Source organism: Charadrius vociferus, unplaced genomic scaffold, assembly GCF_000708025.1.
Source record: "Charadrius vociferus isolate BGI_N301 unplaced genomic scaffold, ASM70802v2 scaffold825, whole genome shotgun sequence".
NCBI classification, from domain to species: Eukaryota; Metazoa; Chordata; class Aves; order Charadriiformes; family Charadriidae; genus Charadrius; species Charadrius vociferus.
The window spans coordinates 173,287-188,565 of record NW_009648495.1 but is presented as its reverse complement, the minus strand read 5'-3'; the positions used below and the strand labels follow the sequence as shown (position 1 = coordinate 188,565).

Here is a 15,279-nt window from a genome sequence, read left to right as displayed (position 1 = left end):
CTGGAGCCCCTTTAGGCACTGGAAGGGGCTCTGAGGTCTCCCCTTTTTGGCCTTCTCTTCTCCAGGCTGAACCCCCCCAACTCTCCCAGCCTGTCCTCCCAGCAGAGGGGCTCCAGCCCTCCCAGCATCTCCGGGGCCTCCTCTGGCCCCGCTCCACCAGGTCCATGTCTCTCCTGTGCTGAGGCCCCCGAGCTGGAGGCGGCACTGCAGGGGGGTCTCCCCAGAGCAGAGCAGAGCGCAGCAGAGGGGCACAATCCCCCCTCGCCCTGCTGACCACGCTGCTGGGGATGCAGCCCGGGACGCGGTTGGCCTTCTGGGCTGCGATCACGCATTGCCGGCTCATGGCCAGCTTGTCACCCCCCAGACCTCCTCCTCAGGGCTGCTCTCCATCCCTCCGTCCCCAGCCCGGATGGACACCGGGGGTTGCCCCGACCCGGGTGCAGGACCCTCCACTTGGCCTTGTTGAACCTCATGAGGTTGGCACAGCCCCACCTCTCAGCCTGTCCAGGTCTCTCCGGATGGCATCCCTCCCCCCCAGCGTATCCACCTCGCCATCGTGACTTTGCCCTACAGACTTAACATTTAAAAGGTGCAGAGCCGCGCAACACTCAAACACAGGCTCATGTTTTATAGGACAGAACCCCAGCGTGGTTTGGGGTGGAAGGGACCCTGAAGATCATGTAGTTCCAACCCCCTGCCCTGGGCAGGGACACCTTCAAAATCTCATTTACTTTAGAATTTACATATAATACATGAAAAATCCTAGTGATCAGCCAAAACCAGAATTAAAACGCACTCAAGAGCGCTTCCAACTCGAAACATGAGCAGCATTTGGTTATTGTAGGAGTACGTGACAGTGGAAGCTGAAAAGAGAGAAAGGAAAGTCAATGGAATGGTGCACGAGCAGTGAAGCAGCAACCTCAGCGAGGAAAGCCGAGGCTTGAAATTCAGATATCCCCGCAGAGTTAAACCTCATCACTAAGGAAACACGTTCAACCTTCTTCATCTGGCAGAATTTACAAACAGAAGTATATCTGTTTCGTTCTCAGCTTTTCTGGAAAACCAGAGCGTCAAGGATGAGCAGGAACATAAAATAAAGGAAGAACCCAAAAGTTCGGAAGTCCTTGCCAAGGACTGCAGGGTGCCAGCTCAAAGCGAGAGATGCCGCAGGAGACCGCCCAGCTAGAGAAAAAGCCGGTATCAGCGTAACACGGCACAAACCAGCGAGGGGGAAAAAAAAAAAAGGGCATACGCAGCCAGTTACAACCGTTTTGAGCAGCCTTTAAGGGAAGATGTTCAGAGCTGTGCAGTGATTCAACAAAAGACGAAGAGGCCTCTGAAGAGCCGGTCTCTGCCAGGTACAGACCTGCAAAAGTGTCCTCCAGGCTCGACTCACCTTCTAATCACGGATAGAACCGACACCTCAACCCAACTTTCTGTTAAAGCAGAATCAAATACGAACACTCGAGTGCAAAAATTGAGGGGGAAAGCAGGTAACAGCGAAGTTCTGCTGCTGCTTCATAAACACGTTTAGTTCTGACGTGAGAACTGGCTGGGGCCAGTGTTCGGCTTTCGTTTCTCTCATATACCTACCCAGGATAATCCATCTTAATCAATGAGTCGATGTTATTCTGTCCATTTCAAAAGCGTTATTAAAGTACCGCTGTTATATTATGAGGTCCTTGTCCACGAGTGTGTTTGCGGCGATGATTCGGGGAAAGATGGATTAATTACGCATCCACCCAAGTCCACCGCCCCACCGCCTTCCTGCAGCCGACGAGCTCCTATATTAGACAAACCCAATTACAGCTCGGGGTCCCACAGGAGAATGACAGACATTATATGAATGAAAGGTTACTGGGGAAATGCTCAACCGACTTAACATTGTAGTGACACCAGGACAATGGAAACCAGTCAGGAAAAGAAAACATGGAGAGAAAGGGCTTCGTTGCGGCTGTAGAAGAAGAGCAAATACTGTAATTAAGCGGGGATGGCATTTCTTTCTTTTCAACGCATCTTATTGACACACAAGGGATTTAGAGCTGTCATATTGAGAAATATGTACCGTATTACACACGGCGATCGTGCCAGCGCGCCGCAAAGACAGCTTGTCATCGGCTCAGCTGACCGGCCGGGCGCTGGAAGGACGCCCACAGAAGGCAGCGCCAGAGATCGCCGACGGGAGCTTCGGAGGGAAAGTCAGCATTAGATGATCCCTTCAACAGACCCCGCCAGTCCGTGCTCGGGAGGGTAATTCAGACCCGTAGCTGGCTAAACCACACCGCGGTTACACAATAAGCTCTTCGCTCTGCCCGCACCGAAGCCCCCGGCACGAAGTACCAGAGCACCACCGTAACAGCCACACGTGAAGAGAGCCCTTTCCCGAAGAGCTTCCGCACATCAAAAACCATAAGAAGACAAAAACCCCCAAAACACTGAAAGAAATTAACTACTTTTTTTTTTTTTTTTAAATAGACTGTTCTTCAAGGACAGGCTGGAGAAAGAAAATCTTTTCAAAGTCTTGATGTTGAAATACAGCTTGAGGGAAGAGGGATGTCAGCAGTAAATCTGAATCAAAGGGCTCAACGCGGGATGAAGGAAACCCCTCCATCACTCCCCCCGTTAACCCTTCCTCAGCCCCGCGTCGGCCAGGGCACCCGCCTGGAAGTACACGTTTTAGGACCTCGCTTTTTATAAGTAATTCCCAGTTTTAGCTTTAACTTCCACGCAAGCAGCAGCGTAAAAGCTCAGTCGCATTTTCAAGGCTGACAATGTCTGAGATGTTTTGGTTATCATCTCAGCCGCCTCCTGACATCGAAAGGCATAAAATAGTGTTCCAGCAGAATCTAGGGCAGTTCTTACAACGGCAACAACAAAAACGAGATGCTGCAATAAATCCCCAAAAGATGGGGAAGGGATGAGATTCAAATTGCACGAAGAGCCCTACAGCCAACATTTCTTAACTTTAAGCCGCAAAGTCAAAATTAGGAAAAAAAAAGTAAAATTCTAGAAGTTTGCAGGCTTAGTTTATAAGAGATACAGACAACTTCCGTCAGGGAGAGGAATGTGCAGCATCCCAGTTGCCATGGCTCCCTTGGGAGCCGTATCACAAAGCTCCTACCTATTTTAGCCGTACATACAGGAGCCGATCCATTTCGGAAACCATCCTGCTATTCTAGAACGCGCGGTGTCGGAGAGGGGAGCCCGGCTCAAGAGATTTCCGTTACTAAACTTCAAGCAGAAGATCCTCCAAGGTATCGACACGTGTTATTCTGATAGGAGGTCACCGACCGCCCACCGCAAGGGAAAATAGCTGATTTGGGCGGATATTAGATGTTGCGGAGTATGAGCTGCACAGGTTCTGCCTGACAAACGTAGATGACGCGATGGGCACGTTCTGGTGGCAGGTAAAAACATGAAACCTTTGAGCAGTGAACTGTCATCTTCACAGGAGGATGAACCGGCACGTACAAGGTCTGTACGGCCCACGGCCCCATCAACTCAGTGAAATCTGGGCTATGACCATTACAGCGATCTCCTGGATCGCTCCTCCGTCCCGTAAACACACACATTCATGTTCACAGTCTGGAAATCTCAACACCTTCCCTTCCTTCATTTCTGCTTTTAACCTGTGTTCAACCGACGCGTGAATTCCCTTGTTTCAGCCTCGGGTCCCGCCTAAGGCATTTCCACACCAGCGGTGCCAACTTAGGGATGCCGTCCGCGTTTTGCTGGTGTTTCGCAACTCACTGAGCAGCGACTTCGTCAGGGGTCGGGCAGCGGACGGAAGGAGAGACAAAAGCCTCGCTAACGCCGCTGGACGGCAGAGCAAATCTTGCTTCCCTGTTCCTACCAGCTCGACGGCAACGTGGGCTTCGTCCCTCAGCCCAGATGTTGCGCGGTCCCCGCCACCAGCGCCCCTCCGCAGCCCCGCGCCCCACAGCGCTCGGCTTTAAACCGCCGCAGGAACACGTCAACCGACGCCGCCAAAACCGAACTCCATCACTCAGAGCTGCTCTTAAAACCACAGCCGCCAGCCTACGAAGCGCCGAAAGGATGAACGCGAGTGAATATCATTAAAGCCCTGTGCAAACTTCGGCCCGACTCACTCAGGCGCTGACGTGCTACTCCGCACCAGGAGTCCTTCAACTCCGCGCAGGCGTTACCTGGGCAAAACATTCAGGGGGAGCTTTTCTTTTTTGCACGGATCTGCTACTAAAATTCTGCTCCCAGTTCGCAAAGGAAAATAAAGACTTCTGGCAGACAAGGGAAAGGCTTTAAAGATTATTTTTTTCGAAAAGAAAAAAAAAAAAAAAAAAAGAGATGCTGCCTTTAGCTTTCCCTTTATTTTGTAGCATCATGCACCAAAGAACATTACTTCTGCAGGCACAAGTTCATGCAGAGAACACCACTTCCACTAAAATAGAACTACTTCAGGTTATGCAACGCTCATTAAAATTACAAAACCTCTCAAAAACCTGACCAGCATGTTAAGGCGCACTTGAGCTCTCCGTTTGTTAAGTTAGCGGCTGCATCATGCAAACCGGCAGCGGAGGAACTCCACAGAAATAGGAACAGCACCAAACTTTCATGCCTGACGACAAGGCAAAAACCTCCCAGCTCCTACGGGCAGGGCGAGACCTCCCCAGCCCCCTCCAGCGGGGTGCAACCCTCCGAGAAGCCGCCAGTCCTCGCTGAGGAAGGTGCAGAACGAGAAGCGCGAGGGCGGTTTTATATTCCGTCTGTAGCCATACCGCATTCTCCGTTTCCAACCTCCCACCGACTCCATTAAATTCGATCAAATGAGTTCCATCTCCTTTCCTATGAGTAGAGGGATCTTGTTCCCCAGTCCAAACCACCTCCCAGGTCATCCACAGCCCCCAGAGAGATGAAGTCTTAAAATCTCTGTCAGTCCCGCTATTGCTTTCTTAAAACTCTGGTTTAGTCAAGATTATTAATCTAGAAGGAAGCGTGTTTTCTAGACGTAGGAGTTCGAGGTAGCTTAAGATAAAGCCCCGAACCTGTCGCGGGAGGAAGAGCAGATGGGTGCAGTCCGCCGGAGGTCGGATTAAAACCCAACCCAGACCCAACCCTGCACCATCGAGAACATTCCCGACCACGGGACCACGCCAGGGGCACACGGCGCCGCTCAGCCATCACGACGCTTCACTGTCGCATCGCAGGTGAAGGTCGCTTTCCATCGCGGATGCCAAGAAGCTACCGTGACTTTACACCCCAAAGGGCAAGTTTACTTAAATACTCTACAATATCGATGTAAAATTAACTCTGAATGGTTAAAAACAAATAAATAAATAGGAGTTCTGGAACTTAGACCAAGCTGTCAGTCCTTCAAACTCTGGGAATTAGCGCTGTGAGACAGGCAAGCAGAACCAACAGCCTTTTAACATCAGCCAAAAAACCAGTCATGCCACACTCGCTTGTGCCACGTAGGATTAACGCTTACGTATTCATGCCAACGCACTGACAAATAGCAAGGTCTTGCACGCAAGCTGTCTGGATTACGGCTGCGAGCTCACATCGCAAACACACACCTTTTTCGTGCCTCTGAGGCCGGTTCATACCGGTGGGTTTCAGCTGCCTTTGTTTCTCTCGCTCCGGAGCGGCAGGCCGGGCTGGCACAGCGGGCACCCCTCTTGACTTGGTGGGTCTCATGTAGCCTTTCATCTGCCCCGCTGCTTTAACTCTCTCTTTCTTTGTCTCCTTCACAGCTTTTTCTTCACATTCTTCTTCTTTTCCTTCAGTCGCGTCTTCAGGTTTGGTTGCTGCAGGCTTCCACGCCGCGGCATCCTTCAGGTGAGCTTCCCCGCCGTGAGCAGCATCCTCCGCCGCGGGCTGAGAACGACCTTTATCGTCGTTTTTGGGACTCATTTGGGGGGTTTGGGCGGCCGTCAGGTTTAAAGCAGCAACCTCTGCTGCAGCCGCTTCCTTGTCCTCTAACTGCTCACCCTTCCCACCTCCGTCCAGCTCGGCCTCTTCAGCTTTATCCTCCACCCAGGCCTCCGCCTGGCTGGCTGCTGCCGCTGCGAGTCCCAGGGCAACGCACCCGGCGTCCTTCTCTCCAGAAGAGACGGTGGCTCCGAGTTTCTCTGTCCCTTTGGCCCCTACAGGAGCCGGTTTATCTTTTGAATGGGCCACCATCTGAGGAAGGTCGGAGGAAGCGCCGTCAGTGTTTTGCTTTTTATCAGCGGTTCTTATTTCTTTATCATCCACCTTCGCCGCAGGAGAAAGGTCAACCTCGTCCTTCTTCGGTTTACCGTCATGTTGAGCTGAACGTTCCGCAGAAAGCGGTTTACCCGCCTCGCGCCCACCCTGGGAACCAGCCGCTTTGGCTTTACCCTCCTTCTTCACGCCTTCTTTTCCGGGCTCTGTGTCCCCCAGGCTGATGGGTTGCTCGCGAGGTTTCTGCGCCCGGATCTCCTTCTTCGCAGCGGCCCCAGGCTCTCCGCCGCTCTCCTCTGCCACCCCTTCAGGAGGAGGACGCCCCTCGCTTCTCACACCCCAACCTGCCCGCTTCGGGAAGCCGGAGGAGACATTGCCAGCGTTATCAGAGCCAACTCCCGCCGGCTCGGCAGAGGATTCCAAGTCGCTTCCTCCATTATCCCAAAGCATTTGAGGGCCAACGGGAAAGTTTTTAATATTTCTGTTTTCATCTACAAAATCCGTGTCTTCCATTGCGTATTCCATCGCAGGTCCCACGGGAGGCTGCACTTCTCTCCTGTTCACTTTTGGCTCAAGAACAGGCTGCTCAGAGGCATTTTTAGCCTTTTTATTACTTCCATCATAACTCCTCTTTTTAGATCTGTCAGCAACTGTGGCCAAAGCGTGATCTGCCACTGCTGGATGCTCTGGGATAGGAAGCCCACCGGAAAGCCTGAGACTCTCCGCTTCAGATTTGTCAGCTGTCTCCCCGTCACGAGGAGGAAACACCTCTGCGCCTGCTTTCTGCGCCAGAAAACGTGGCTGCTGCAAGTTGCCCTCCACCTTTTTGCGTTTCTCTTTATCACTTGTGTGCGATTTTCCTGGTTCCAGAGGTACGGCAGGAGCTTGCGCTTCAGCAGCACCAGTTAGGTCACCTGGCGCACTCGCTGACGTACCGGAATCAGTCTCTTTGCCTTTAGCAAAAGTCTGAGTTTGTTTAATGCTTCCCACCTCTTCACCTACTGCACGGATGTCATCTGCACCCCGTATGGAGCGCTCAAGACTATTCTCAGCCTTTTTGCCTTTCACATCTCTACTGTTTTCCTTAGGCGCGTCCATCACCAGTTCCCCGGTGGGACCACGTGCCAGAGCCACGTCTGCCCTCTGCTCTGGGAGAGGCTCGGATCTATCTAGTTCCTTACCTTTATTCACGGGCCAGTTCTCTTTAGCATTGACTATTTCTGGCTCTGCTGTCTCTATTTTATGACCCGAAAAAAACAGCTGATTCGAGAAACTTCTTCTATCGCCACTCTGTATCCCGGCCTTTTCCAGCACCTCTTTGGTTATACCTGTCAGATTCTCCAGCGAAAGCTCTCGCTCAAAACCGGACATCTCATCTTTCTCAAAGGCCGTTCCTTTTGTGCTGCCACCTACCTTCTCTTTGCTTGGAGAACTGCTTGTTTCCACCCCCGAGTCCAGGACGGCTGCCCGCCCCAAAGGACTTTTTTCAGTTTTCTTTCTTTTCCCATCGCTACACCTCTTTCTAGCTTTGTCTGCCACCGCCGCGGCATCAGAACGTACCGCAACCGCTTCACTTGCGGGAGCGGTTTCAGCCTCTTTGCCTTTAGTCAGCAAATCCACCTCCTCCGTTTTGCTGATCGTGTCAGCCACAGCGAGATGCTTTGCGTCCTCTCTCCCGCTCCCCAGCGGGACCCGCTGGACTAAAGCACCCAAATCAGCTCTTTCCTTTTTTCCTACGCTTTCTTTAGGCTTCTCTGTCACCAGTTCGATTGACCTTTGCATTTTAGTGACATCTGATGTGCTCTCCTGAAAACACTCAGCAGTAACGCAGCCCCTCTCTCTGCCTTTATCGCTAACACTGACTTCCTTCGTTTTACCAGTTGCATCAGGAAAACTGCTTGGCTCCACCTTATTCTCAAGAAAAGGCTGCTGGAAAAAACTTCTTTCACCCTTTTTACTTCTTCCATCGCTACCTCTTTTTTTTGGCTTGTCTGCAGGGTAAGCACGTGTAACGCTCACTGACGGCTGCCCTCCCGCAGCCAAACCTCTGCCTTTATCAGGGGAAGTTGCTTCTTTTATAGCCTCATCTGTCCTCACTCCATCACGAAATTTGCCTACATCCTCCGAAAGCATCATCTGCTCTGAGAAGCTTTTGATTTTTTTTACTTTCCCTTCGCCGCGCTTTTTTTTAGGTCTGTCCACCCCATGTGCGATATCGGCATCTTTTCCAGTCTGCTGCTCTAACGCAGTAAATCCTTTCCCTTTGTTTTTATCAGGGGAATCTGCTACCGTCGCTCTGTCCGCTGCTTCAGCGGAGGCGGGAGGGTGAGCGGCATCACACTTCGCCGGCAGAAGAAACGGCTGCTCTGAAAAACCGTCGGCCTGCCTGCTCCGCAAAGCGGCAGCTTCCTCGGGTTCGGGTAAAACCAGCGGCGTAGCAAGCATTTCACTGCTGTCTCTTGGAGTCTCCAGTACTCCCTCCGAAGTACTAAAGTCAACAGCCACGTGCTGCGTGGAGGCCACTGGTTTAGTTTCCTCGGCTGCCTTTGGCTCGTTAGGAAGCTCGCGGGAGGGGGCCGCAGGCTGCCGGAGGGATTTGCTTTCAACCCCTTTGCTTTTTTCACAACTACCTCTTTTCTTTGCTGCTTCTTCCCGGCACCCACTGGAAGTCTGAAGCTCAGGATGGACGGTGGCACTGAACGCTTCACGCCCGGGAGACGCGGATTTACCCTCCTTATCTTTATCAGAAAGGAGCAATTCTGAAGGTTTGGTCTCTAAAGCAGTTTCTACTTTGCTTAGATTGATCGCTTCTGAAAGAGACGGCGTCAGGTCAGCGCGTTTGGACCCCTTAAACTCCCTCTTCTCATTTTTATCAAGAAAATCGCTTTCCGTAGGTTTGGTTGGCACCTTTGCTGTAACGGATTCCCCCACCGTCGTCTTGCCTACCTGCTCCAAGGGAACCTCTTTTCTTTTGCCTTTAGATTCTCTCCTTTCTTCTCTTTTCACACCGTCTCCGTTTTTTGCACCCAAGAGAGATTCTAACGGCACGTTGGGTCTCTGGGCCTGCCGTCCTGGTGCTGGCGCTGAGAAGGCATTTTGCTCATCCAGGACGTGACCTCCAGGTATGGTTTGAGCGTCCTCTGGCATACCTGGAGCTCTGCAGTACGGCAGTACGGGACAGACATCTGGTTTTTGCAATTCAACAGCAAATGGGGAATTTCTAGGAGCTTTCGAGACTACATTTTCGTCCCAGAACGCCATAGCTCTTGGCAGCTGGTTTCTCTTCTGTTTTGGTTTCTTTTTCTTCTTCTTCACAACGGCCAGAGAACCTTCCAAATCCCAGCTCTCCCTCGGGGCGTCTCTGAAGCTCTCCACAAACTCCGACAGCACACGGGGCGGCTGCTCAGTTGCCTTTTTATGCGAAACCCCAGTGCGAGGGGATGTCGCGGCAACGCATCCAAGTTCCGCTACGGAACAGGGGTCTACTTTTGCGTCAGTGCTCTTCTGTTGTGGGAAACCTATCGGCCGTTCCTCTGGTACATCTGCAATAGGCACTGGTGCAGGTTTTGCTCTGCCAAACCTGCGTTCACTCGATTTGTTAGCTTGCCTTATTTGTGCAGTAGGTAGACCTGGAATACAGGAAGCCTGCTCAAACATCGAAGCAACTATTTGGTTGTGGGTTTTTTTTTTTAAAAATATAAAATATATATATACACTACATATGTGATTTTAGCCATCTAAAACAGTCCGTACAGTCATATATGCAGAATTTTCCAGCACTGGTATCACACTAATTCTAAATCCACCTCAGCAGGGCTGGGATAGACATTTACACGCAAACCCTATTTAAACTACTACCGATAAATATGTCAATGCTATTTAAAAATACCTAATTCCTGATACATGCTCTTACCCCACCGAAAAGCAACAGTTCTTGTAAGGACATGCTATCTCTTTTTAAAAATGCATTAAGGATCCATTTTCCCTTAGCAAGACAAGAAAACAGATCTACTTTTTACATCCCTAACCGGCATCCTTCCGAAACGTGAAAAATAAAAGTTAAGCGGAAAGATGAGACCAGGGAAGAGAGAAGGGGCATAACGGGGAAGGGGGAGCAAAAGAGCCCAAGTTTCCCCCAGCACCCACGGTGGAAGCGGTGGAAGGCAGAACCTCCGTAACAGAAGTCATTTGCTGCACCCCGTTAGCGGCAGCACGAGGTTTCCCTAGCTACAAGCCACCCGTTTTAGAGAGAGCGTCAGTCGTTTGTCAGTTAGCCCTGGCCCCCAAATCAGCCTCCGGTCACCGGCACTGGCAATAACAGCTCGATGGAGGGGCTGCGTTAGCGGAGCAGGAAAAGAAATTACGTTTTCCTTTGGTAATTACAAAACTCGATTTGGAAGGAGGTCTTCACCAGGCATATTGTAATAAGAATTAATGGTCCTTTTTAATACCAAAAAAAAAAAAGGTGGTGAGCTTTTAAATTCTACAGCAGAAAAGATAAGCCAGTCCCAGCGATAAAAGTACTCGTAGCACCCATGTTCCGGCTTTAAGTCCGGTGAACGCGGAGGGGAAAAGGCTATTTAAGAGGGCAGGGATTAGAGGCAGAGCGTGAGCAGAACCACTGCCGAATGCGAAGAACGGCACAGCTGCTTGGTGCAAAAAAGATCTCTGCTTGCTCAAGTGGCAACGCAGGCGGTAGGAAAAGGTGAAGAGTTCACAGAGGATTTTTCCATCGTAAAATTGAATTATGATTCTTATTCTACCTGTGGGCTCTTGCGGGGATTTTTCTTGCTGAGGTTCTGCATGTTGGACGTGGTTGTGTTCAGCCTCCTCCTTTCGTTTCTCTGTAACAGCAACGTCCTCAGCAGTAACAGATTTTTCTGGAGGGAGGTCTTTATTTTCTAGTGCAACAGCTTCTTTGGCTTCTACTGGAACTGAAAAATGAAAAACATGAACAGAATGCTTCAGCTCGTGCGAACACAGGCAACCTGCAGTTTCAAAGCAAGCCCTCGGAAGAGGTTTAGGTTTTATTTTCATTTTTAAGAGGGACGGATTTTATAAGATACAGCAGTCTGCTATGCATTGTCTCCTCACAATCCTGTTTTCAGCAGCGGTTTCTTATTTCGGCAGACACGCCAAGGTGGAGGTAAAGCCTGAAGCAAAGACTGTCTTGGGGCTTAAGCACAGGGTGAGGGGTTTGGGGGTTGGTTTTTTTTTTTCCACCCTTCTTTGTAGTCAACCAAATTCACACCATACTACTGGAATTCAAATCCAGAATATACTCTGTTATCCGTCTGGAGTCCCTGCCTAATGCTAATCATCCAGTATTCATATATACCTTAGAATATATTCATGAAGACACTACAAAATTCCTAGCTACACATAATTATAGCAAGTTTTAATTTGTAAGACATAATTACATTGCAGAACAGTTCTACATATAATTAATTTTATTTAAATTTTAATTAGAAATAAAAAATTATGACAGACATCGGTATAACTACGGACGAGGAAGAAAAAGACAAGTTACATGATGGTAATTTCAAATGTGAAGACCATCATCTATTTATAACAGTCCCCATGTTTGCACACACTAATAACCTTCTTGAAATTAAACCTCTCTTGCTCTGTCCTTGATAAGGAGAGGAGAACAGCATCTGCGAGGAAGGCCGGTCGGTACTGGGACCAGTGCTGTTCACCATCTTTGCTGGTGACACGGACAGTGGGATGGAGCGCACCCTCAGCAAGTTTGCCGATGACACCAAGCTGTGTGGCGAGGTAGACACGCTGGAGGGGAGGGATGCCATCCAGAGGGACCTGGACAGGCTGGAGAGGTGGGCCCAAGCCAACCTCATGAAGTTCAACAAGGCCAAGTGCAAGGTCCTACAGCTGGGTCGGGGCAATCCCAGGCACAACTCCAGGCTGGGTGGGGAATGGCTGGAGAGCAGCCCTGAGGAGAAGGACCTGGGGGTGCTGATGGACCAGAAGCTCAGCATGAGCCAGCAATGTGAAGGACATGGACCTGGTGGAGCGGGGCCAGAGGAGGCCCCGGAGATGCTGGGAGGGCTGGAGACCCTCTGCTGGGAGGACAGGCTGGGAGAGTTGGGGGGGGTCAGCCTGGAGAAGAGAAGGCCAAAAAGGGGAGAGCTCAGAGCCCCTTCCAGTGCCTGAAGGGGCTCCAGGAGAGCTGGGGGGGACTCTGGACCAAGGAGCAGAACCACAGGATGAAGGGGAACAGTTTTACACTGAAAGAGGGGAGATTGAGATGAGATCTGAGGAAGAAATTGTTGATTGTGAGGGCGGTGATCCCCTGGGGCAGGTTGCCCCGAGAAGCTGTGGCTGCCCCATCCCTGGAGGTGTTCAAGGCCAGGTTGGACGGGGCTTGGAGCAACCTGGGCTGGGGGAAGGTGGCCCTGCCCAGGGCAGGGGGGTGGACTAGATGATCTTCAAGGTCCCTTCCGACCCAAACCATTCTGTGATTCTATGACTTAGGTGGTGGGGCTGAATTAGCCAAGAGCAAAGTGCTGGTTCCAGTTTTATACCGTGCTTTGTCTTTCTCACCTGCTGGTTCTGAAAGATGGTTCGTCTGCTCTGGAAGATGCTCTTCGTGGTTGCTAGGAGGTGGTCTGCCATCTTCAGCTTTCTCTAAATGGTCAACAGAAGCTTCTGGGACTTTTGATTCTTGCTCCACATTTGCAGTTGCTTCTGAAAACGGAATGGAAAGAATCAAAATTTATATTATTTTTATTTTAGATCAGATTAAGCAAGATAGAAATCACTTCCTCACCTAATTCCAACCTTCCACAAGAAACTAAAGGTTTTCAGTTTCTACCAGCTCTCCCCTCCTGAAAGCTGTGTTCTGCTAAAGCAAATCTTCCTGTATTGTCCCATATCGACTCTTTCATTCACCCACCTACACCTCTGTTACTACATTCTCGTAGGGATTTTTTTGTTAAAACTTCTCTTTTCTGAAATTTATTCCTATCCTTAAACTAAAGAGTATTTGAAGGTAAGAAAGAAAATATCCCATTCCAACTCCTTCCACAATCAATGCACATGTACCGCCTCTGTCCGGTACCATTTGCTTTATTTTGACAGTAATTTTCTCTCCAGAAGGACAGTGGCCTTTGAGAAACCTGTGCAGCACAGAAAACCTATTATCCAACACATGAAAAAAAACAAAACGCCTGCCAAGTGGGGAGAAAAAAAAATGAAGATATTCTAGTTTTCTATTTTTAAGTGAAAAATCCTCATGAAGCACTTCCTCTGTCTGTCGTCCTGACAGCAGAACGGAGCTCTGCTGCAGATGTTTTGTGCAAGGCACACCATAAGCCTTACTACTAATAAAATACGCTTTTCCTTTGACAGTCTTAGGACAATCGTGCACCTGTGTGGCCATCACTACGTGCTACCAGCGCTGTGCCAACTTAACAGTGGACTTCTCACACCGCTCGCCGTGCTATTCCAAGCCCGAACGAAGCTCTCGGGCGTAGGCGCTCACCTGCAGGAGGTTTGTCGAAGGGTGACTTGTCTTGCTCAACAGAAGACTCGGATGTCATCAGCTCTTCGGATGCTGCAACCTTGGTGTCAGCTGCCACTGCAGACTTCGCTTCTGCAGCGGCAAACCCAGAGTCCATGGCAGGAAGAGGCTTGGCTTCTGCCACGGGAGCAAACCCAGAATCCACAGCATGATGACGGTTGACTTCTGCTGGAAGTGCAAACTCTGCATCCGCTGCTGGGGCAAACTCGGAATCCACAGCATGATGAAATTGAGTATCTGCTGCCGCCGGGGCAAACTCAGAATACACAGCATGGTGAGATTCCGCATCGGCTGCTGGGGCAAACGCCAAATCCACAGCCTGGTGAGATTCCACATTTGCTGTTGGGGCAAACGCCAAATCCACAGCCTGGTGAGATTCCACATCTGCTGCTGGGGCAAACGCCAGATCCATAGCCTGGTGAGACTCCACATCTGCTGCTGGGGCAAACGCCAAATCCACAGCCTGGTGAGACTCCACATCTGCTGCTGGGGCAAACCCTGCATCTTCTGCTGGGGCAAACTCTAAATCCATAGCATAATGGGACGTAGCGTCTGCCGCTGGGGCGAAGCCAGTATCTGCCGCTGGGGCGGACGCAGCATTGACAGGAGGCTTGGCTTCTGGTGCAGGAGCAAACCCAACATCCACGGCCTGAAAAGGGTTGGCTTCTGCTGCAGGTGCAAACCCGGCATCCAGAGCCTGAGGAGGCTGGGCGTCTCCTGCGAGAAGGGACCCGGCGTTTTCTGCAGAAACGGACGTGACATCCCAGGCAGGAACACACGCTGCATCTGCTACAGAAACACGGAAAGCAACAACAACAAAAAAAGCATATGATTACCTGACAGTGTGGTTTTAGTACTAAAGATGGGCCTTTCGCTCCCTGTTTGTCTTCTTGTCTTTGAGCATCGCTTGTTGCCCCGGTTACACCTGCAGACTCAAGTTGTACCAGTCCTTATGACACCCCTCAATGCACCCAAGCGCTTGTCCTACCACAGCCCCGTGTGCCCGCCTTTGTATCCTGGACTACAGCGTTAGACATCCCTCTGCTCCTAACATACCTCAGCCAAGAATCACAGAATCACAGAATGGTCAGGGTTGGAAGGGACCTCTGGAGATCATCTAGTCCAACCCCCCCGCCAGAGCAGGGGCACCTACAACAGGTTGCACAGGACAGCGTCCAGGCGGGTTTGGAATGTCTCCAGAGTGGGAGACTCCCCCACCTCTCTGGGCAGCCTGTGCCACTGCTCCACTACCCTCAAAGTAAAGAAGTTCTTCCTCATGTTAAGATGGAACTTCCTATGTTCAAGTTTATGCCCATTACCCCTCGTCCTGTCATTGGGCACCACTGAAAAAAGACTACTCCCATCCCCCTGGCATCCTCCCGTTAAGTATTTGTGAGTATTAATAAGATCCCCCCTCAATCTTCTTTTCTCTAGACTAAAGAGACCCAAGTCCCTCAGCCTTTCTCCATAGGAGAGATGCTCCAGTCCCCTCAGCATCTCCGTAGCCCTTTGCTGGACCCTCTCCAGCAGTTCCCTATCCTTTTTGACCCGGGCAGCCC

At 50.7% G+C, this 15,279-nt stretch overlaps 1 protein-coding gene across 1 annotated transcript in view; it reads right to left on the bottom strand.

Annotated features, from left to right (window-relative positions):
- MAP4 (microtubule-associated protein 4) overlaps positions 1–15,279 on the bottom strand; it is a 124,408-nt gene that overhangs the window by 45,114 nt on the left and 64,015 nt on the right. The window contains exons 9-12 of the mRNA XM_009885683.1: positions 14,103–14,509; positions 13,682–13,901; positions 12,742–12,885; positions 10,944–11,114 (exon numbers count right to left, since the gene is read on the bottom strand). Of these exons, the coding sequence (XP_009883985.1) occupies positions 10,944–11,114; positions 12,742–12,885; positions 13,682–13,901; positions 14,103–14,509 (942 nt within the window). The remainder of the gene's footprint in view (positions 1–10,943; positions 11,115–12,741; positions 12,886–13,681; positions 13,902–14,102; positions 14,510–15,279) is intronic.